This window comes from Pipistrellus kuhlii, unplaced genomic scaffold, assembly GCF_014108245.1.
Source record: "Pipistrellus kuhlii isolate mPipKuh1 unplaced genomic scaffold, mPipKuh1.p scaffold_m20_p_1, whole genome shotgun sequence".
Taxonomy (NCBI): Eukaryota; Metazoa; Chordata; class Mammalia; order Chiroptera; family Vespertilionidae; genus Pipistrellus; species Pipistrellus kuhlii.
The window spans coordinates 40,056,890-40,078,746 of record NW_023425404.1 but is presented as its reverse complement, the minus strand read 5'-3'; the positions used below and the strand labels follow the sequence as shown (position 1 = coordinate 40,078,746).

General features: G+C 50.0%; 1 protein-coding gene across 3 annotated transcripts in view; it reads left to right on the top strand.

The window, feature by feature from the left end:
• CGNL1 (cingulin like 1) overlaps positions 1 to 21,857 on the top strand; it is a 93,224-nt gene that overhangs the window by 62,408 nt on the left and 8,959 nt on the right. The window contains exons 8-14 of one of the 3 annotated variants that reach the window (XM_045582217.1): positions 1,052 to 1,255; positions 1,955 to 2,059; positions 7,027 to 7,179; positions 7,580 to 7,750; positions 11,744 to 11,905; positions 14,846 to 14,935; positions 19,901 to 20,355. In XM_045582217.1, coding sequence (XP_045438173.1) covers positions 1,052 to 1,255; positions 1,955 to 2,059; positions 7,027 to 7,179; positions 7,580 to 7,750; positions 11,744 to 11,905; positions 14,846 to 14,935; positions 19,901 to 19,942 — 927 coding nt within the window. In that variant the 3' untranslated portion in view covers positions 19,943 to 20,355. Of the gene's footprint in view, positions 1 to 1,051; positions 1,256 to 1,954; positions 2,060 to 7,026; positions 7,180 to 7,579; positions 7,751 to 11,743; positions 11,906 to 14,845; positions 14,936 to 19,900; positions 20,356 to 21,857 lie in introns of those variants that run through there. The other 2 variants (XM_036440813.2, XM_036440823.2) reach the window with 2 other exon arrangements.

The window sequence follows — 21,857 nt, the reverse complement described above, 5'->3', positions numbered from 1 at the left end:
ATCACTGTTGCGTTTCGGTTTGCTAGTCTGGGCATCGTTGTCGTAGTGGAGAAATGAAGGTGAGAGATCTGCTGGGAGAGGTGGAATTCTGGACAAGGCCACTTATCATCACTTCAAGTTACTGAGCCAAAAAAAAGGATAAGTCCATGAGACTTATGGGACTAACGAGAACCATCCTGCTATTGCCGTTCCTTCTGTTAGGACTTGTGTGCAGCATAGGCTCATTCTCAGGTGATAGTGCCTAGAGCTTGTACTAGGAGCTATATTGTCATTAAAGCACATTTTAATTTCTCAGTTGGTGTTGGACATTAAAGAACATCTATACACAGAAACTGCCCTTCATCAAGGGGCCCTGCATATGGTGAGGGGTCAGGGAAGTGACCTCACTGGGAGGCAGTGGTTACAGGTTATGGAACAGGTTGCAGATTCATTCTGCCTGCATGTACTTCCTCCTGAGTGAACGTGGATAAGTCCCTAAATCCACCCAAGTCTCAGCGTCTTGTCTGTAAAATGACAATAAGAACAGTACTACCCTCCTAGAGCTGTTCAAGGTTGAAGACCTGTGTGAGCCCTCAGTGTTGACCTGAGCATCTCCTAGCTCACTCTCCCAGGCCCTCTGGCTTCTCTTTCTTCCTTTTTCGTGCGCACAAGGGCCTCCTCTAGACGTCAAGCACTTACACAGGCAGGGGTTTAAGGAGCCAATTAGTGCGTTCGTTGGGTGTTGTGACACCACAGGCCTTGTGGTCTCAGCCACGACTCCTCACTCTGCTGTGGTAGCGGGAAGGCAGCCATCGGCAGTGTGTCCATGTGTGGTGGTGGTCCATTAACACCGCATTTATCACAGCAGGTGGCGGGCTGGATTTGGCCTGCGGGCTGCCATGTGCCAGCCCCTGGCTTACGGAATCGAACCCGGGACCCTTCAGTCCGAGGGCTGAAGCTCTAATAACTGAGGCAGACCAACCAGGGGCACGTCATGGTTTTGTAATAAATATGCCAGCTATCCTCCGAGCTGGGGACTGCCCCTTGACACTGGTTTACGTCTTTTGCACAGAATGTCAAGGTCCTGGCCAGTCAGAACACCTCACAGCAGACCCAGGAGGGGGCTGAGCTGCGCGTGCGGGCCCTGGAGGAGGAGAACGAGAGGCTTCGGGGCAGCCTGGGCGAGCTGGAGCAGAGCGTGGCTCGGCTGCAGAGGCAGGCTGCTGACTTTGAAGGCGACGAGGCCAAAGCCAAGGACACCCTCAGGAAGTACGAGGTGAGTGAGGCTCGTGGCGCTGGGCAGCGGCGGATCCGCCTTCCTGGGTGAAGGGTTTCAGGAGCGGGAAGGGACGTGGTGCCGTAATGTAGCAGGAAGGGCCCCAGCACTCGTGACTGCGTCCTCTCTGCACACGAGGCTGTTTGTTTCCGCACAAGTGGTTTGCATGGGAGCTGAGCGTCTAGTGAGGCCTGGTTTGCATGGGAGCTGAGCGCCTAGTGAGGCCTGGTTTGCATGGGAGCTGAGCGCCTAGTGAGGCCTGGTTTGCATGGGAGCTGAGCGCCTAGTGAGGCCTGGGAACAGGGTGGGACACGCCTGGGCAGACCGCAGACAGCAGACACGCTCAGTGTTTGGACCCTGGGCAGCGGCTTCTGCATCCCTGAAAAGGCCATCTCAGCACCACCATGGGGTCTGTGATCTCTCATCACCGTCTATTCCCTGTTAACACACAGCTGATGGTGTTTGAAGTCACACACCGATTTCACAAACCAACTCTGGTTTGCCGGGTTCCTAGAGGTGGGGGGCTGTTCTAAAGAGACAGGCACTGAGGGCCGCTGACAGGAAAAGAGGGGACAAAGACATGTAAAAGGTAAGGTGACCAGACGTCCCGCTTTTGGCGGGACAAATTGTTAAAAATCGGGACTATCCCGCCAAAGGCGGGACGTCTGGTCACCTTAGTAACCCCATGCTTTGTCGTAGGGGGAAATCCGACAGTTAGAGGAAGCCCTCGTATGTGCAAGAAAGGAAGAAAAGGAAGCCGCGGCAGCCAGAAGGGCCCTGCAGAGTGAGCTGGAAGATGCTCAGGTAAGCACGGAGGCTGTCATCTTTATCCCTCACACAGGGAGCCCGGCAAGCAGAGCCGGAGGGATGTGTCCAGATGGCCATTGGTCCTTGCCTCCCGGGTTGCTCCTTTGTAGTAACCACTGACCTCAGAGTGTCCACCCAGACCCGTGGGTCTTCACTGGAGGACATTTGGCGGTGTCTGGAGAAAGATTTGATTCTCGCACTAGGTGAGGTACCGCTGGCATCGAGTGGGTAAAGGCCAGGGATGCTGCTGCACATCTTACAGTGCACAGGACAGCCCCCCAGCAATGAAGTGTCTGGCCCCAAATGTCAGTGGTACCGGGGTTAAAAAATCCTGCCCAGCCGGCATGGCTCCACCTATGAAGCAGGAGGTTCACCTGTGAACCAGGAGGTCGTGGTTTGATGATTCCTGGTCGGGGCACATGCCTGAGTTGTAGGCTCCATCCCAGTGGGGCGTGCAAGAGGCAGCCGATCAATGATTCTGTCTGCTCTCCCTCTCCCTTCCTCTCTGAAATCAATAAAAATATATTAAAAAAGAAAAATGCTGATCTCGACATTGAAGAACTTGACGGTTTTCCTGATATAAACGTGAGCTGTGTGAGAAGCTGGCAGGGCTGTCCCCCGGGCCCTGTGGCATTGGTTCTCTGGCAGAAGCCAAGTTTCTCTCTCCTCAGCCTCCAGCGAGTGCAGACCTTGAAGATGGCTTTGACAGGAGCGGGGGGAAGTTGTTCCTTGAAACTAGATAGCTGTCTCCATCAGAACCAGTAGGTCCTTAGAAACATTAGCTTTTCCCACTGGAAGGATAGAAAGCTTGATTGAAGTGCGTTCTAAAAAAAAAGTCTGCCCTGAAGTTCTAAGTTGACTTTGCACAGCGACCTCCATGTGACCCAGGTGTCTTTCTCCTCCTGCTCTCGGTTTTAAAGAACCAGCACCAGCAGGCGAGTTGCTGAGAAGGTGAAAGCCAAGGTTTTTGAGCAATTGTCTGGAAGGAGGTTGTTAAGGTTTTCCATTTTACAGTGTTTCCCAAACTTTTGACATGTGTGTACTCCTTCTATAATTTCCGTAACGCTGAGTACCCCTCATACTCACGAGAACGTAGAATTAGGCGCAGCTAAGCACGGTGCAGTGCATATCCCCACCAAACTCAGGTGCAACGCGTACCCCCACCAAACTCTTCCCGTACCCCTGGGGATTCGCGTACCGCACTTTGGGAAACACTGCCTTAGGAGATCGAGGGCAGGGGTGGGGAGGGGCAGTGAGAAGGGGTGAGCGCTGCCCGCAGGCAGTGTCCAAGTTTGTAGGCCTCATGGCCGCGTTGCTTTCCTTTCCGTACCCAGCTTTATCCCTTCAGGGTGGAGGAGAGGAGCCAGGTACTAGGATTCTGTCAGGTCCCCTTAACTCAGGGCCCCCAGCCTGTCAGCGGTCTCCACCTTCTTTCTAGCTTTTGACAGAGACCTTGACTTTATATATATGGTAAAACCTTGTTTGTTCTTTCCCCTGACTTTGGTCATCTGAATGTCCTTGCTTCGGATATCTCTCCCTCCCTCCCTCCCTCCCTCCCTCCCTCCCTCCCTCCCTCCCTCCCTCCCTCCCTTCCTCCCTCCCTCCCTGTGTGGATGGCCATTTCCCTGTGCGCCTGTTTAAGACTTGTGATGGCTGCAGCCCAGCTGCCAAAATGTGGGGTTTCAGCCTGTGAGCCAGTTGGGGACAGGAAGAGGAGACGTTTATCCTCTGTAGGGACAGAGCTCTGTCACACACACACACACACACACACACACACACACACACACACACACACACGGTCATGCCCGTAGGAGCGCGGGGCGCAGCTATTGCGGGCCCTGCATCTCCATCGTCCTTTGGTGTTTCACACGGAAGGAAGTCGTTCACCCGCAGTGGGTCCAGGCTTCTAGTCCATCCAGGGGAGAGAACAGACGGCCTCCAGGCCTCCAGATAATGCATCCCCTTCTCCCCCTCCTCTGGAGCTCCGCCATGCCTTGGAAATTACCGGAAGTTATCCCTCACCTGTTCCTTTTGTTTGGGCCTGCTTTCCCAGGTGGGGAGCTGGTGCAGATGCTCAGTGCAGTGTGTGGCCATCCTCACTCAGTCCCACAGGGATTCAGAAGGGCCCAGCCACCTTATCGTGGTTCAGCTGAATTATCTGGTCTCAAAAGTTAGTGCTGTGATGGTAGTGCACCATCACCCTAAACCACTACGTTTTCTCTAAAATCTGAAAGCAGATAGGCAGTGCCTCTTTCTGCACGCCCCCTCCCAAGGCTAGCCACTGAAGGGGACTTAGCCCTGGGGGAAGCATTTTACATTTCAACGTCTTCTTGCCTTTAGCAATCTGTTGCACCTTCATGAATGACAAGTTTATCAAGTTGATAAATTTCTCCCAAGTTTAGGCCCTAGTGTCGAGGGGCTTGTATTGCTGGACTTAGAGATATAGTCATGGTAGCTATAGAGCATTGTCCCCCTAACTGCTAAATGCAAAGTTGCCATTTGGGACATATTTCATGTGAATTTGGGACATGTTTTATCAGCAATGATGTATCAGAACGTTGTTTCTTAAATAACCAAAGAGGAAAAGCTGGAGAGATGTGCTAAACAACATCTCTCAACTTCAGAGTATATTAGAATTACCTGGGTCACTTTCAAGTGCAAATGTGTGGGCCCCACTCCAAGAATTTGTGGATGGCATCAGAAAGGGCCAGAATGTGATTTTTAGGAAGGAGGACTGCACCCTTGCCTGATGGCTCAGGTATAAGAAGTCTTTAGGTCACTTTTGGGAATAGATATTAATTTTCAACCAATGAGTATTATTAAATGCCTTAACAGTGAGTCTGGGTTATGAGATATACCCAGATAGAACATTGATTCCTTGATTTTACAGATCTTAATACCCTGCAAGAGAGGCAAGAATACAAGGAATATTTTAAAAATAATTTAGCAAAAACTATTCTTCTAAGAAAATGTGTGTGTGTTGAGGGGGTGGGTGTTGGCCTGGCTCCAGCCGTGCAGGAGAGCAGCGTTGGGTGGGTTGAGCCAAGATGCACCCATCACATGAAGTTGAGTAAAGCGGGAGCTGGCTTGTCTGCTGACCTGGAGCCCTGGGATTGGGATCCAGGAGGAAGAAAAGGAGAGGCTGGGGGGACCTGTAGATGCAGGGGCTGAGTTGAATCCTGGAGGTTCTATGGATAGCCATTGATTGGTTGGTACTGTTGTTTTTCAAGAATTTACATCCTGAGATAACATGTTTCTGAGACTTTTCTCCCACACAATGGAACTATACACCGCTTACCTTACCCTGTGTGGCCCCCTTGGTCCTAACACCACTGTGTCAGCTGCAGGCAGACCGCAGGCACTGGCCCCGTCTCCGTCTCCGTCTCCGGTGTGTACCCAGCTGGGCTGTGGTGGGAAGCGCTCCTGCTCATGGTCCCACACTGAACTTCTGATTACCTTTCCTTAGCACCTTCATTTCCCCCCAACGGCTTTTGTTGACTTTGGATCCCCACAGCAATTAACTCCAGCAGCCGGCTGGGTTGGCTGCCTTTTTGCCTGTAGCCAGAGGGGCAAGGACGCCTCCCAGGTGGCTGTTTGGCCCCAGGTCAGGTGGTTGGCCAGCGGAGCTGTTCACATGGCCTGCAAACCAGGAGTGCCTGAAGTGATTTGGGAGTGTTTTCAAGATGCCTGAGTTATTGCACGTGACAGCAGCTTGTAAACTGTGAAGCACTGTAAACACATAAACCATTGGTATGCAGCCTCTGCAGGGACAGGGACAGCAGGTCCTCAGCGGTACCTGTACTAACCCCCACTCAGCCCTCAGCACCTCCTGACGTTCTCAGGATGATCCCGCCCAGGTGTGGGTCCCGCTGCCCCCTCCTGAGCTGTGTCTCTTCTTGACATCCTCACATTGGTGGTCTCACCCTCAGCCCTTTATAGAAGCCGCTGTGACCTTCCCAAGATACCTTAGGATTTTGTTTTAGAATTGCATGTTTTTTATATAAGGGGCTTTAGAGTATGTGAGGGTGTGAGATGAGAGATCCAGGGAAACCTAGGGGAAATGTTGCCCCCAAGATGGTTGCATTTAAACGACTAGTATTTGGGGCTGAGTCACTAGGTAACCATGCGTGCACTTTTCCTGGCTGGCGCCTCTCTCATGTAACACCTCCTGCTTATCAAGTTGTCACCCTGGGGATTGCCACGTTCTTTTTCTGCTGAGGATGAGTCCAACCCTGGGTTCTGAGGATTACGGCTTCCTGTATTCAGGTGGACGCTTGGCCTGTGGACAGTGTTCTCTGTCCTCATAGATTCATTGTTAATGGCAACGGTCACCTGCCCAGCAGAGCAAATTCAAGAACATTAGGTAAAATGTTGTATATCACAACTTGTAAATTGTCACATAGGTTTAGGTTGGCCTGATGTATAACCAACCTTTTAAAAAAAATATGCCTTTTTAATTGATTTTTAGGGAGAGAGGAAAGAAGAAGCAGAGGGAGAGAAACATCAATATGAGAGAGAGACATCTATCAGTTGCCTCCCATATGCACCCAAACTGGGGATTGAACCCGCATCCTGGGAATGTGCCCTAGCCGAGAATCAAACGGGCAACTTTCAGCCAACTCAGCCGCAACGGCCAGAACTCATATATAACTTTACCTCACTTTCCAAGCTTGAGCAATCAGGTTTTCAGACCCTACCCTGAATCGCCACCCCCAGCAGCCTTGGCTGTTTCGCATCCTTTGTCTGCCTCTACGTGCTTTTGGCCAAGGGCACTTGGCCCCTGAACTTCAGAAGCAGCAGTATCCGTGTGTCTCTGAGAGGGCTTGACTTTGATCCCTTTCCTTATCACCCATGTAACGGGTCTGATTGCTTTGTGGTGCAGTTGTGAAACACCCTCTGCCGCCTGTTCCTGTGCCTGACCTAGTGGGTTGATAACAACACTGCCCTTTCCCTGCTCTCTGCAGGGAAGTCTGAGTCGGGCCACCCAGGAGCAGAAGCAGTTGTCTGAGAAGCTAAGAGAGGAGGCTGAGCAGAAGGAGCAGTTAAGGAGAATGAAGAATGAAATGGAGAATGAGCGCTGGCACCTTGACAAGACCATTGAGAAACTGCAGAAGGAGGTGAGGGAGCAGGAAGAGGTGAGAGAGTAGAGGGAGGGGAGCAGGGGGAGGAGAGGGTGTGGAATCCAGCCGCTCTGGGGGCCTGATGAAAGCTAAGGAACCTGCAGTCATGTGAAAGCACAAACGCAGATTCCCTGGAACAGCTCATTGGACTTGTTGAGAATCCCAGATTCAGCCAACTAGGTTTAGACTGTGCCAGTCCCTCTGGATTCTGGGCCTAGCTGCTTCCCAGTTAGAGGGGGCTACACCTGGACAGCACATGACTAGATGCTTTGCAAAGTCTTTGGAGAAGCTGTAAGGGGAAAGAGGAGGAGATGCTACCTGTTCATGGGCTCCAAAGCTAGCTCCCCGGCTCCAGATGGAGCATGCAGGTGGGCTCACCCTGTGTCACTTCTTCCAGATGGCTGACATTGTCGAGGTGTCCCGCACATCAACGCTGGAGCTCCAGAACCAGCTGGATGACTACAAGGAGAAAAATCGCAGGGAGCTTGCAGAAATGCAAAGGCAATTGAAGGAGAAAACCCTAGAGGCAGAAAAGTCCCGTCTGACCGCTTCAAAAATGCAGGAGGAGGTAATGCCAGGCCAGACCAGCTCCTGGTTCTACCTTTATTCAGAGTACCCTTCCAGACTGCACTTCTTCTAGGAAGACTGGGGGTGCATTCTTAAGACAACATCCATGCTTGATTCCTCGTCTTAAAGCTCTGGATGGTTCCATGGGGTAAATGGTTTTCTAAGATACGATGCACCCAGGGCCTCGGAGGTGAAATTGACATGACTGTAACTTGACCATTTCCTTGACGAATCCAAGATTTTCTGCCTAAAAAGATGAGCTGCCATTTATGGAGCACCAGTTGTGTCCAAATGATTCATATATATTAATGTTTTAATTTAGTCCTAGAAATGAATTACTACATGGGATTATAGTAACCATGGTGTTCTTTTTTTCTGCCATTCTTAGAAAATACAGACTTTTGTGGGAGTGGTAGACAAGAGTTTCAGAATAATGAAGACAAAAAGAAATCTTTAGGAATTTATGAGTATTGGAATTATTAAAACATATTTATGGTTTTACATGAAGAATAATAGAACAAAGTAACCCAACTGTTAGTTCCCTTAAGTCTGGACTTCTGAAGGACTGAGAAACATAAAGGAAATGGTTTTGATTATTTCAGTGGAAAGCTGAAGGCTTCGAAATGCGCATACAGTGAATGCTGATTGCTGTCTGTGCTTCTCACCAGCTGCATGACCTTGAGCACATTGCCCCAATTTTCTGAGCATCTGTTTGTTGTTCCCTCTTTAAAAATATACAAAATAGTAATGATTTAATAATTAACATGCAAGGCTATATAGCAAAAAGTCTGTATATCCTGAATACTAACATTATTTTTATTTTTATTTTTTATTCTAAGTCTTACCTTTTTTTTCCTTTTTTTTCCTTCCATAAACACTTTCAAGAGCACTAAGATTTCACAGGAAAACATGTTTTTCTTTAAAAAACAAACTTTTAACATCTTTGGTGATCAAAGAAAAGTAGCCCATGAGTCAGTGTTAAGTGTGTGGGAGAAAATGGATGCTTATCACAGAGTTCTAGAACACGTCTGAAAGCATCCTGGGAGCACGCCCCCCTGACGCAGGTCATAGGCTACAGGAATCCAAGGAAAAACTGAAATTAGCTCATTGACATCACAGTTCTCTTTGGCATTAAAAACTCGTTCCATTCTACAGCAGGTGGGCGGAGGATTCAGATATTCACCAGGATAACAACAAACACCTGGTATGCAGTTTATTTTTTTTAATTAAATATATTTTATTTATTTTTTATAGAGAGGAAGGGAGAGAGTTAGAAACATTGATGAGAGAGAAACATCAATCAGCTGCCTCCTGCACAACCCCTACTGGTACATGCCCTTGACTGGAATCGAACCTGGGACCTTTGGCTCAGTGGATAGGGCGTCCGCCTGTGGATGCTCTATCCACTGAGCCAAACCAGTTAGGGCTAGTCTGCAGTTATGATTTCACTCATAGTATCAGAGTGACCCTTGCAAACTGCTTCTGTTGCCCTTCCTTCCCTTCTTCCTTCCGCCCTTTCTTCCTTCCTCTCTTCCTTCCTTCCTTTCTTTTAAATTTTTTTTTTTTAATTGATATCAGAGAGGAAGGGAGAGGGAGAGAGAAAGAGAAACAATGATGAGAATCACTGATTGGCTGCCTCCTGCATGCCCTGGGGATCGAGCCCACACCCATGCATGTGCTCTGACCAGGAATTGAACTGTGACCTCCTGGTTCATGGATGGTGCTCAACCACTGGACCACACTGGCCGGGCCCTTCTGTTGCCTTTTCTACTACTAGTTCTTCTGCTGGAATCTTCATTTTGGAAGGAGCCTTAGTGATGTCCTAGTTGGATAAGGAAACTGAGGTCCAGAGAGGGTAGTTAAGGTCAGACGGAGACCAATGTTGTCTATAAAACGGCCCTAATGAAAAAAAGGATTCCTTGTGATGAAAACAAGATGGTAGATTTTCTCAGGGGTGAAGCCCTATGAGACTGTTTGCATTTGAATGGCAGAAATGGACACCTCATCCTTCTGGAAGGAAATGACAGAACCTCCTGAGTCCAGCTGCTGGGCTCATGGAGTTAAGACAAAAGTGAATTAACAAGTGAAGATCACTCAGGATCCTTAAAAACTCAAACTCAACTCTGTTCACTTATCTCTCCCCCCCGCCCCCCCAACTAAGTAAAAAAAAAAAAAAAAACACACACACAAAAGCTACAGGGTCCACCCAGATGCAGTCATACTTCCTTTGTTTTGAGGAAATAGACATTTTACCCATTTTGTCTTCGGTCTGCAGCTAGGGAAGTTCTGATGCAGGTAATCTTTAGAGAGTGAAGACAGAATGCATTATTGTTCAGTTTATCTTCTAAATCTCACTTAACAAAGGGCAGGTTTAACTCTGGGAAGACAGCAGGAGTAGGTTCAACAGTTACTTGCTTACTTGTGATTCCAGGTGCTATACACATGCTCTCGTGCATGTGCTGGTTAAGTGCTCTCAGTATGCAGAGCCCTGGAGATGTCCCAGGCTCATCCTGGTGTGGTGGAGGGATGTACTGGGCGGTGGGATGAAGGGCTGTGCTGAGAGCAGCCAGGAAACGCAGCCTGTCAGTTTTTCTGACTCTCAAACCTGTGTTTTTTTCTGAGATTATTTTTTTATTTTTATTCGCATCACAGTTCTAGATGGTTTTAAAATTGTTCCAGTGTTGCAAATTAGAACACTGAGGCATGGAGAGATTATATTTTTAAGACGTTTTTGGAGAGATTTCGAATGAGTAACCCTGACCCTAACCCTAACTCTAACCCTAATCTTAACTCTAACCCTAACCCTGATCCATCATCCCTTTTTCATGGGACGATGTTCCCTTGTGTTTTCACTACAGTTTCATTTCACAGCCGTCTTTTCACTCAGTTTCCACCAAAACCAGGGTTTTCACCAGGAGAGGTCTTCATAGAAATGCCGGGTGATCCGTCAGCCACCAAGAGAGGAACAATATCTGAAAGTTTCCCCACTGATCTTTCTAAACTAGTCTAACCTATTGGGTCCACTGACCCTCCCAAGAACATCTTTTCTGTGAAAATCTTCCCAAGCAATAGTATTCTTTCATGGAGTTTGTCACTGACCCTCATTTACTTCCTGAAGGAAATACCCTCCGGGGTAGTCTCCCTAAGACTGCTTTCAACCTTCTCCAGGAGGGTAGGAAGTTGAGAACAAAACGGGCAGCCTTGGGCTTCACCGAATCTGTCCACACAGTGGTTTCAGTAACACCTGGTGTGTGCGCAGGTGGCTGGTCCCAACCGGGAGATTCCAGAGAAGAGGAAAACCAGGACCATCCCTGTGAATCAAACTCTCTTGTCTGTGCAGCCTTCAAAGCTGTTAGCTCAGTGCCACCTTGTGGATGAAAGGAGCACTGTCAGTTATGACCACTGATTTTTCTTCTAGAGAACCATGATTTTCACCTCACTGGTGTATTTATATTACTAGATTTTGTGCATGCAGGTTGCTTTGGCAGGGACTGGGCGTCCTTATTTTTGTTTTTATTTCCCCCTAACTTTAAACCTCTACTGAAATGATGCTGATCCAGGCAGGTAATCAGTTATCCCCTGGAAGCCCTTACCTAGCTCAGTGGCTTTCAGAGTTTCTGATTATGTCCGAAGGGGAGACATACCTCTTGCATTGCAACCAGTGATACATCCCTACAGGTATGTGAATATTTAGTGCAAGAGTTTCACAAAACATTATTTGTTTGTACTCTACTCTGAGTATTCTTTTATGTTTAATTTTAAAATCCTGGCTAACATCTACTATATTAAATGTATAACCCAATGGGTTGCTACCTGTAGCTGGAAAAGGTCCCCCCCCCCCCCTTTTTTTTTAATTATAGAAGAGGAACCTGAGGCCCCAAGGCCGGTGACCTCAGTAGTGGGGCCCAGCTGCTCCTCCTTGGGCTCTGCTTGCTCACTGTCAAGGGCTCTGTGCCTTGACGTGCCCCAGCTGAGCAGCCCCTTCTCCTTCTAGATGCACCTGATGGAGGAAGAGTTGCGGGACTCCCAGAGAGCTCAGGATGAGGCGCTCACAAAGAGGCAGCTCCTGGAGCAGACGCTGAAGGACCTGGAGTACGAGCTGGAGGCCAAGAGCCACCTCAAAGACGACCGCGGCAGACTTGTCAAGCAGATGGAGGTCTGTGGGCCACCTGGGCGGCCAGGGTCTGCGAGGAGCGGGAGGGGGACACGAGGGAAGCAGCCTCGCTGCGCAGACCTCGGCCTCTGGGGAGTCTGTGCTTTTTATTCTCTCAACCAGCCAGAGGTCAGGAAGGCCGTTTCTTATCTTTTGTATGTGCCCTGTCCGGGAATTGAACCCTCAACCTTTTTGGTGACCGGGAGGATGCTCCAACCAACTGAGCCACCCAGCCAGGAAAGGAAGGTCATGTCTTGACCTGGGGCATCAGCGCTGGAGGGAGTGATGGAAGTAATTTAGCCTGGTGTCCTCATTCATTGCCTTGAAGAGGAAGCAAAACAGAACCCCCGGGAGGCTAAGGGCTTTCACACAGGGAACATAGACAGTTCATTTTCTGTGTGCTGCGTTGGGCTGCGCTGTTGACTACAAAGGAGATGAGACTGCTGCAGATCTGGGGAGGGGCCGAGCGGTGCTGTGAGGCCAGACTTTCTACGTCCTAGATCCGTTCTTGTCTGCCAATTTTGGCCCATTTCCCCTTGCAGATGACCAACTTGGCCAAAGCTAGCAGCAACCGGCTCATTTCACTTTTGCACACACAGTATAAACACAGTCCAAGGCAGGATGTCAGAAAGTGCTCAACGGAGTCACCAGCTGGGGGAGATCTGTTCACAAGATGAAAGTGCAACAGATTAGGAAAGTGAATCAAGTCATAGAATCTAAATAGGAATAGTCTACCAAGAATGGCAGGAAGAAACTTAATATCAGGTCACCTGAATTTATGGAAAAGAATAATCCTCAAGAATAAAATCAATGCCAAACCAGAAAAACCCTCCATTCCCCTTTCCCCATACCACATCCCACATCCCAGTGAAATTTGTAGCGGGAGAAAGAGTCTTAAACATCCGCCTAGATCTATGGGAGAAGATAAAATTGCCAAGGTTTTGATGAAGGGCAGCGAGTGCTCACGGCCACAGAGAGAGCTTAAATTTAAAATCAATGGAATTCCTGATTCAACTTTGCAAATAAATAGAAATAACTTTTAAAACCTCCAGGGGCTTAGAGGCAGTTCGTATCTAGGGAGTGATGTTTCAGCCATTAAAGGTTTTATTAGAAGGGTGCTTTTCAGAGGCTGGGAGAACCTAGTTAGTTTTCTAGGGTTGCTCTGTGTTTTGCTGATGTCCTGGTTTTGATTTCATTAGGGGATATCATTTTAAGGTAAGCTCCATGCATCCCAGTTAACTAGGAAGTAGTAATTCTGGGCCAAATGATTTGGTTGAAAGCAAGCTAAGGTCTCGTCAGGCAGTAGACCAAGAGCCTTTGGTGTAAGGACCCTGGGCCTGGCCCCTTGAGCACCCCGGCTGGGTTCTGTATGGAGCATGTGCGAGGCAGGAAGAGAGCACCGAGAAGAGCCGCTTTCAGCTAAACATTGGGTTGTCAGGTCATCCCTTCTAGAATATTCTGACTAAAACGAACAAAAAGAGCATTGACTTTTGCTAACTCAAGGTCTGCAAGCAATGGCATAGCTAAGCTTTGTTTGCCCCTCTGCGATATTTTAGGTATTTCTCTGTTAATTACAAAATGAATGGCTCTCAAGGGCCTAGCCTGAGAGGCACCCTGCAGGGGTATTTCCTCCCCTAAGAGCCAGCTGGCATGCTGTCTTGCGGTGATAATATCTTGCCTGTTCCTTTACCAGCATTTCCGTTAATCCTCAGGACTCAAGAGCGCTCTCAAGAAGAGCTTTTTTGGTAAATTCGGAAACTCAGGTGGTAGGCGGTCTTATGTAAATGTGGCCCTTGTGGGTCTGTGGTTTCCCAGCTTGAGTGAAACTGGCCTCAGAGGGGTTGGCACCACTGAACAAATAGGTTTGGTGCTGAGTCAGCTGTGCTTCCTGAGTTGGGCTTCGGGACCCTTGGCTCCTATGAGAGAGCTGTCCAGGATCCCCACAGATTTCCGTCAGTAACAGGGAAGGCAAGCATACACATTTAGTCATTCACATGGATTCTGTGACTTCTCTTTTTGGCACTTAGAGAGGCACCCATAGCTTGCCAGTCAACTTAGACGATGGCAGAGACAGTATTTATGTGCAGATGCCTCAGACTCTCGTGTTTAAAAACTCTCAATGCTGGTTGCTTGTGTGTGTGTGTGTGTGTGTGTGTGTGTGTGTGCACGACTCTGAGTTAACCCAGACATATGACAAATTGGTTAGTGGTAGTAGAAACACATGCATAAAGTCCACATCCCCAGTCTAGGTAGGTGGTTTGTGTAAAAAAAACCTTTTTTGTATACAAAGATACTTTGCACTTCTTTTCTCTTAGTGTTCAATGATGTTCCATTAGGAGCCAGCAAGGAAGGCAGGAATTACCCTTCTTCTGTGACGGTTCGCTTGGCAGAATGGGCCATACTGTGTTTACGTTACGCTGGGCCCGCAGAGCTTGGAAGCAAGAGGCAGGTGCAGAAAGGCTGTTATAGACTCTACTCCTGCAAGGCTCTTGGGAACCCTGAGCAGGAGGAAGGCAAAACATTGTCGTGAGCTTGGAGTGTTTAGAGGCATTTGCCTTGGATGATATCTCATTTCCCACACGTAACGTAGATGCCTTAGGCTAAGGTAGATCTTAGCGGTTATTGCTTCATAAGGAGGAAACGGACTTGAAAGAGATGTACTTAAATATCCTCAGTGCTTATGTCAGGGTCTGGGGTGATATTTTCCTCCTTTAACGTATTTCCTAACTGCACAATTACATTTTACAGCATGAGAGCAGTAAAACACGGATTTAAAATACCTGCTTGGGCAGCATGAGAAATAGACACATTCTTTCCCAAGCCCTGAGGACACTCAGCTCTGACAGTGCCCCATGGGGGTTCCTTCCACAGGGCACTCCTTGCTCCTGACCCAGAGCCAGGTCAGGGTAAGTCAGTGGGCTGTGCTTGTGTCTTCTTTCTTAGGATAAGGTGTCTCAGCTGGAGCTGGAGCTGGAAGAAGAAAGAAATAACTCGGATTTGCTGTCTGAGAGGATCACTCGGAGCAGGGAGCAGGTACTGCACATGGTGGGACGATGAGGGGGTTGTCCCTCATGGAAAAGGAAATGAGAGAGGTCAAACCTGAGGATTCGGCTGGAGGAGGGAAGAAAGCTCATGCCTATGGGAACGGCGGAAGAGTCGTCACCATAGGAAGCTACGAGACGGGAGGTGTCATATGTAACGTGGAAGTCTCTTGAGTGGTTGTGGATAACAGCCTCAGCCATCGCAGGCGAAGTGCTTTCAGAGCCGAAGCTCTAAGAGTCATTAGTTCAGCAAGCAATTGTGGGAGATTCGGTAGCTGCACTACGTGAGTGCGATGGGAAATCAATGATATGATGTAGGCTTTTACTTTAAGGACTTTGCACGCTAATTGGCGATATATAAACCTATGAGGCATTCACAGCACAATAGCAGTACCTTCCAAGCGAATGCTTTCTGCAGTTTTGAAAGGAGTTTCACTACATTTGATCCTTACAGCCACCGGGGTGGGGGGGTGGGGGGGGGAGTAGGGGGGAGACAGCTGGGCACAGTTCACCCTGTCCTCACCCTGTAGGTAATGGAGCTAATTTTCCAAACTACACTTAGTGTAATTGCAAGACTTTTAGATTGTGTTTCCATGTTTAACTAAGGCAAAGTTCAGAGTGGTTACGTCACATCCTGGAGACGCAGTATCACCTCACTAGAGCCTGGTGGCCACATCCCCACTGCCTGCCCAGAGCACCTGGGAGAGAAAATGTGTGCACGCTGTGATTTGGAGAACTTCTGTTCGCTCATTTCATTTACATGATGCCTGAGGGTGCCTGGAGAAACCTCTCATGGGACGCACTTTCAGTGACTACTGAGTAGTACGCCCTGCTCCTGAGGATGGTGCTGGGGAAACTGGACAGAGACATTTAGAAAACTCGCCACTTTGATTTGCTTTAGGCTAGTCTTAATTAAACAATGCAAACAACACCTAAAAGCCTTGGGCGACACTGAGTAAAATTTAGGAAATTATCTGTATAAAGGATTGACTTAAAAAAAAAATCTGAAATACAAATTAATTTTTGCAAAATCTTCCTTCTCAAAGAAGCACTTTCCTCTGACCTCTCTTACGCATTTCACGTTCACCACCGTCCCCCATCTCAGGCTGACCAAGAACTTCGGGTTCCGATGCTGAGGGATGGTGCCATTCTGAGCTGGTAACTTCTACTCAAGGCTGGAGGGGAGTCACTGGCTTCTTTCCCATCCGCCATTGTTTTCCTGCTGACAGGTTCTTTACAATCTAACAAGGTGGTCACACTATGCTGCTCCTGAGCGTGAGGGAAGTTCCACCCATAGGCTCCATCCCCCTCCCCACTGAGCCCAGTGTTGTACTAGCGGCCTCCCCCCTGGGCAGGGTGTGTGTGTGCGTGTGTGTGTGTGTGTGTGTGTGTGTGTGTGGCCTCCCTCCAGCCTGAGTGGCAGCACTGTAGAGAAAGACCTTCGTGAAAACCTGAGGGCCAGATGGAGAGCCCAACCATGACCTTTGTGCCCTAATAGGCTCTTACAAAAATTTTATTAATTTTCTTGCTGGTAGAAAAGCTGTTGTGTTACCCAACTGACTAAGTAGCCTCATTACCACAGGGCATTTCGGGATCTGCCAAACATTGATGATGAGAGAAGAAGTGGCCATAACTTTGTTTTGCCAGTGCTTCTTGTGACACCTGTGCAAAGAGGAATGGTAGGAAAGCATGCCATCCTGTCAGTAACCAGGCGGTTAAAACAGACTTCCGACCCATGGCCTACACCCAAACAAAACACAGACAAGCTGACCCAGAAGATGGCTGCCTCCCGTGGTCAGCTGATGGCCCCACCCTCAGAAATCAACCCCGAGGAGCCATTTGCTTTTGGCGCCTGGTCACTGTTCTTCTTGAGCTCTGGGGTCCTGGGGAGCAGAACTGCTCTCTGTGGCCATGGTTGAACATATTCTCACTGAGCCAAGGGCCTGAAGTTAAGCTCAGGGAGGATGTTATGGGAACTAACTTGGCTTACCGGGAAGAGCACTGGGCTCTGAGTCAACTCGTCTCTAGCCTGTCCTTGAGGTACTGTGCCTTGTTTGAAGAGATGGTGCATGTCTGAAAAGTGGATCTAACAAGAAAAAGCAATAGATAACTAAATGTCAAGTGAAGGGTTCAGGCAGCTGATGAGGAAAAGACCATCATAACAAGACGGTGGGAAAGTTCCTAGAGGAAGGTGGGCCTGGAGTTATCTTTGAAGAAAGGGTCTGATTCAGACATGAAGAGGAGTGGGAAAGGAATCCTAGAAAGTACAAATGTGAACCAGGGTTGGGAGGTAGGGGCACTATGGCTTGATCAGGGCTCTGGTTTCCTACAGGATTAACAGGACAGGTAGGTTGAGAGTTTTGAATGGACTCTATGCTGACAGCACCAGGGACCACAGTAGGTCATTGGACAGAACAATGAAGTATACACAGTGTTCGAGATTACTGTAGCTGGGGTGGGGGTAAGGACAGGAGAAGGGGAGACCTGGAGGAACCTCATCTGGGCTGTTCTTAGGGCGAGATCACAGGAAAGGCAGTGTGAGATCAGACATTCTATTCTTTTCACGTCGTCCTCCTCTTTCTCCTGTGTACTAGTATATCTGGTGCTCAGTACATGCTGCCACATTTTTTCTGAATTTCCAGCCTTCCTGAGGCCATTATTTCCCAAATGAGCTTAGGATATTATTGTTCAAACTGATGGATTCAGGGAATCCTAACTGAGAGACAAGTTGTTCAACCTTTTGCATGTCCGGGTTTTGTTTTCAAATCTGACTAGCATGAAGGAGAGGGATGGATTTGGATTTGGATTTGGTGAAATTATTTCTTTTACAAAACAAAGGTGAATATTTCTTTTCTCACCCAAATACAGTTTTACCTTATACAGGGTGTGTGTGTGTGTGTTGAGGTGGGGGATGTTTCTGATTGACTTAACTTTGAAGGAAAATTTAATTAAATAGAGGTATTTTACTGGATTTGCTCTGTTTAAATCTAGATAATCCTTTTTTTCTCTTCTTCCTCCAAAGCCATTTTGACAGATACCATCTTACTGAGGACTCCTAGGTGCTGAGTTCTGTGCCCGGGGCCTTGGTTGGCTTTCAAAAGCCTGAGATCCAAGGGACTGCCTGGGGTCACACAGCATGACTCCAAAGCCCACTGCCCCCCCCCCTTCCCCCCCAGTTCCCATCATCCCAGCACCAGACTGTAGGAGTAACCCCCCCAATACATGTGGGGTCTCAGTTCCCAAGTTAAAAACCACGCCATGCTGTCTCTCCATATGGCTGAGGATTTCCGTTCACCTGTTCTCCTCTCTCCTCACGAGTCCAGGACCCAGGTGGCAGAAGGAGGCCCTGCTTGGTGTGTTTTAAGTGAGTGCACTGTCCTAGCTCCTGGGCACTGCTGTGTCGCTGGTGGCTGAGTGCAGGCAGGGAGCAGGGAGCTGGGTCTGAACGGAGAGCCGTTCGCTGGGCCGCAGAGCAAAGACGACCCAGCCCAGTGGGAAGACGATTCCTCCCGCCCAGGCAGCTGGCAGGCAGGATGAAACATGCCAACCTGAGAGCTTCCGGGGGCTGCCCAGTGCCGGCCCCTCCTGCTCGTTAGTCTGCACCGGGGGGTGCAGCTGCCAGGGTAGGGGACTGGGAAATAGGGCTCCATCCAGGCAGTCAGTGAGTGAGAGATCCAAACGGGATTTCTTTCTTTCTTTTCATTAAAACAATCCTAATCTCAGAACCGCCTCCCGTGATATCAACTGTTCAGAACCCCAGTGTTAACAGTTGGTTTTGGGTCTGTGATCGTTTTCCTTCCTTGTGACTGAGTATCATTTTAATGCCAGCGAGGAGGGCAGGCTCACCCGCCCCTCTCCCGCCCGATGGCAAACACAGGTGATGGGGTTGGATATTGTTATTAGCGATCATAAATACCTCTGGCTGCTCATTAACCAGAGGGCAGCTGCTTCTATTCCCGAGAGCTGGCTCAGGTCACCGGTGCCTCCGACCCCAAGCCCACTGGCAAGCGATGCTGTTGCTCTGATCCCCGGGCTCAGGGTTCAGCACTCGCTCAGCCCAGCTGTGATGAGCGGCTGCCTCCCGCTCCCGTTCTGGTTTTCATTTGACGGGAAGGTTTTCATTTGGCCTATTTAATACAGCTGGTGGGTAAACAGCACATGAGGCGCTGAGCTTACGTAAAACTGTTTTCCCAGCCTCAGAGTCACTTCCCGGTCCCAAAGGAGGAAGCTGGAGGCTGCTGTTGTCTTGCCTCGTGGGCTCAGGAGGTTTGGAATAGTCCCAGCTCCTCAGGCCACTCCCCGGGGGCCCGGGACCTGGCCTACGCTCCAGCCCATTCATCCTCGGGAACATTACCCATAACATCGCATGACGTGCCTTGTACAAGGCTCTGCACGGCAGGTTTATTTTAGAATTTAGTGCCGGGCTGTCCTCGGTGAAGAGCTGCAGGAAGCCTGTCGGGTTTGCCAAAAACCTGGGTTTCCAAAAGACTCAAGAGAAATGGGCCGCCTGGTTCTAGTAACTGTTAAGTTTTATGGCTACACATGTGTTCCTTCCTCTTCCACACTCTGATCTGCTTGATCCTTCCATTTTAATGGCCATCGTTGAGGGGCTGAGTGGAGAGAAATGGTTATTGTTTGGTTTGTGCTTTTCCTGGGAGAGGCACCCTCTGCCTGGGGCTCTCCGGGGAGGAAGCGGGGAGTCTGGAACCCAGGGAGGCCTCCCTGATGGTGCTCCCCCAGGCTCCTCTCCCCCGGAGGCCCGCTTCCTGGCAGGTCCAGAGCTTTCAGGGCAGGCCACTGAGGGAGGGAGCAAGACCTGGCCAGGGGTTTGACCAGAGCCCAGCGTGGGCCCAGTGCTGTGTGCCTGCTCAGCGATTCTCGAGTCCCTCCTCCTAGACACGACGTCCTCTGGGGCTCCGGGCTCCTAAGTCCTCGCCAGAGCTCCCCCTCTTTGTAGGGGCTGCTCTTCCCGAGAGCCCTGGGCCTACAGGTTTGCTGATAGGAAGGAAAGGAACAGAGGGCTTTCAGCCAGAAATCCCGGACTAGAATCCCAGGTTAGACCTCCACCGATTCCGAGCCTCCCCCTGGAAGTGGGGGTGACGGCGTCGGCCTCGGAGAGTGCGGGAGGATTGATGGGCTCCCAGCAGGCACTCCCAGTCGCTCAGCGCTGTCTCCAGGGCCTCTTCCTTTTCCTCCTTCCCTCCTCGGTCCTGGCCCCCGGGCTGGAGCACAGCTGCAGAAGTCACCCGACCCCCGGAAGCAGATGCTGTACAGCTGCAGCGAGACCCTTGCCTCTGTGCTGCCGGCCTTTTATGGTCTCTTGGCGTTTTGTGGCCTCACATCCCATAGCAACGAGATTTCTAAATGTCTTTCTCTCTCTCCAGGCCTGCAGGTCTTCCTTCACTTTTGGGAAAATAACCTCCCACTTCCTTCTTTCCTCTCTTTCCCCTGTCTCTTTCTCCCTCTGAGACAGAGGAGCCTGCCTCCTCCTTCCCCCCCCAAAACCCTATATGCAGGGCATCTCCCCTGCCACCCCCTCTGTGCCCTCACAGCCCTCTGGTTGAGGCTGTCATCCTGTCACCCCACGGGAGTTCCAGAGGGAGGCGTTCTTCCTGGCCAGCGCCTCCCCAGCCCCTGCAGCCTGGCTCCCTCTGTGTCAGCCTCCCAGAGCCAACTTCTTGCCGAACCAGGTGCTTCCTTCCCTGCTCCTTCTGCCTGACCTACTCAGGCCTTGCCCCTCTTTGCTTCTGGGACAGGACAGCATCCTGGTTTTCTGTCTCCCCTACCAGGCAGGGCTCTGGATCCCCCTCATTCTTCATGTGTTCTCCTTGGTGAGCTCATCTGTCCTGTGGCTTCATGTGGCGCCACCCCGTCTCCACACCTGCACCTGCAGCCGCTCCTGGACCCTCGGGGTGATGGGGACAATGACTTACCTACTTCCTGGGAGCTGGTTACCTGGGTAACACTGTCACACTGCTCTGCACGTGCTTTAGTAGGTGTTCGCTGCTGCCACCTGTTGTGTGGGCCCCGTGTGACGGCCCTTGTCTACCTCCCCCTCATCTCTCTCTCTCTCTTTGACATTTTTTTTTCTTTAATTTCTTTATTGATTAAGGTATCGCATATTTATCCTCAATGCCCCATTCCAATCCCCACTCATGCCCCCACCCCCCTATTGTCCTTGACCACTGGTTAGGCCCATATGTATGCACACAAGTCCTTTGGTTGATCTCTCCCTTTTATCCCCACCCTCCCTCTGAGGTCCAACAGTCTGACCCATGGCTCCTTATCTCTGAGTCTGTTCTTGTTCATTAGTCTATGTTGTTCACCATCCCCCTGATCTCTTAACCTACACCCTGATGCCACCATGACAACTCGGTCCTTCCAACTCTTCCAGCAGCCCGTCCTCTCTCTGACCTCGTGCTCCTTCTCATCGGGGTCCCCGTTTGGAAAGCTGCAGTTCCTTTCCTGCCCCCTTCCCCACCCAGCCTGACACAGGCACTCAGTTAGGTCCCAGGTAGGGTCCTTTCTCTGGAGAATTTCCCTGGCCTTCTGTGTCTGGCTTGTGGCCACTGCTGTGCACCCTGCCCCAGCCCCCCGTCCTTCCATTGCAGTAACACTGACCAGGACAAGTCCGTGCGTCCCCCACGAGGCTGTAAGGCGGGTGGGTGCTCTGTCGGGCTTTTTGTCCCCGTGTCCCAGGGCTGATAGTATGGTCTGAGCAAACAGATGCACCCACCCATCCTTCCCGGCCACCCCGGTGCCGGCACACACATGGGTGCTCACAAACACACTCCCCTCTCACCTGGACAGAGCAGTCTGTTCTAGGGACATTCCAGAATGTGTGGAGAGCCTGTGGATGGAGGAGGGGTCCCCTGGCTTCCTCGGAAGGGGAGCTGCCAGCAAAAAGGGGAGGA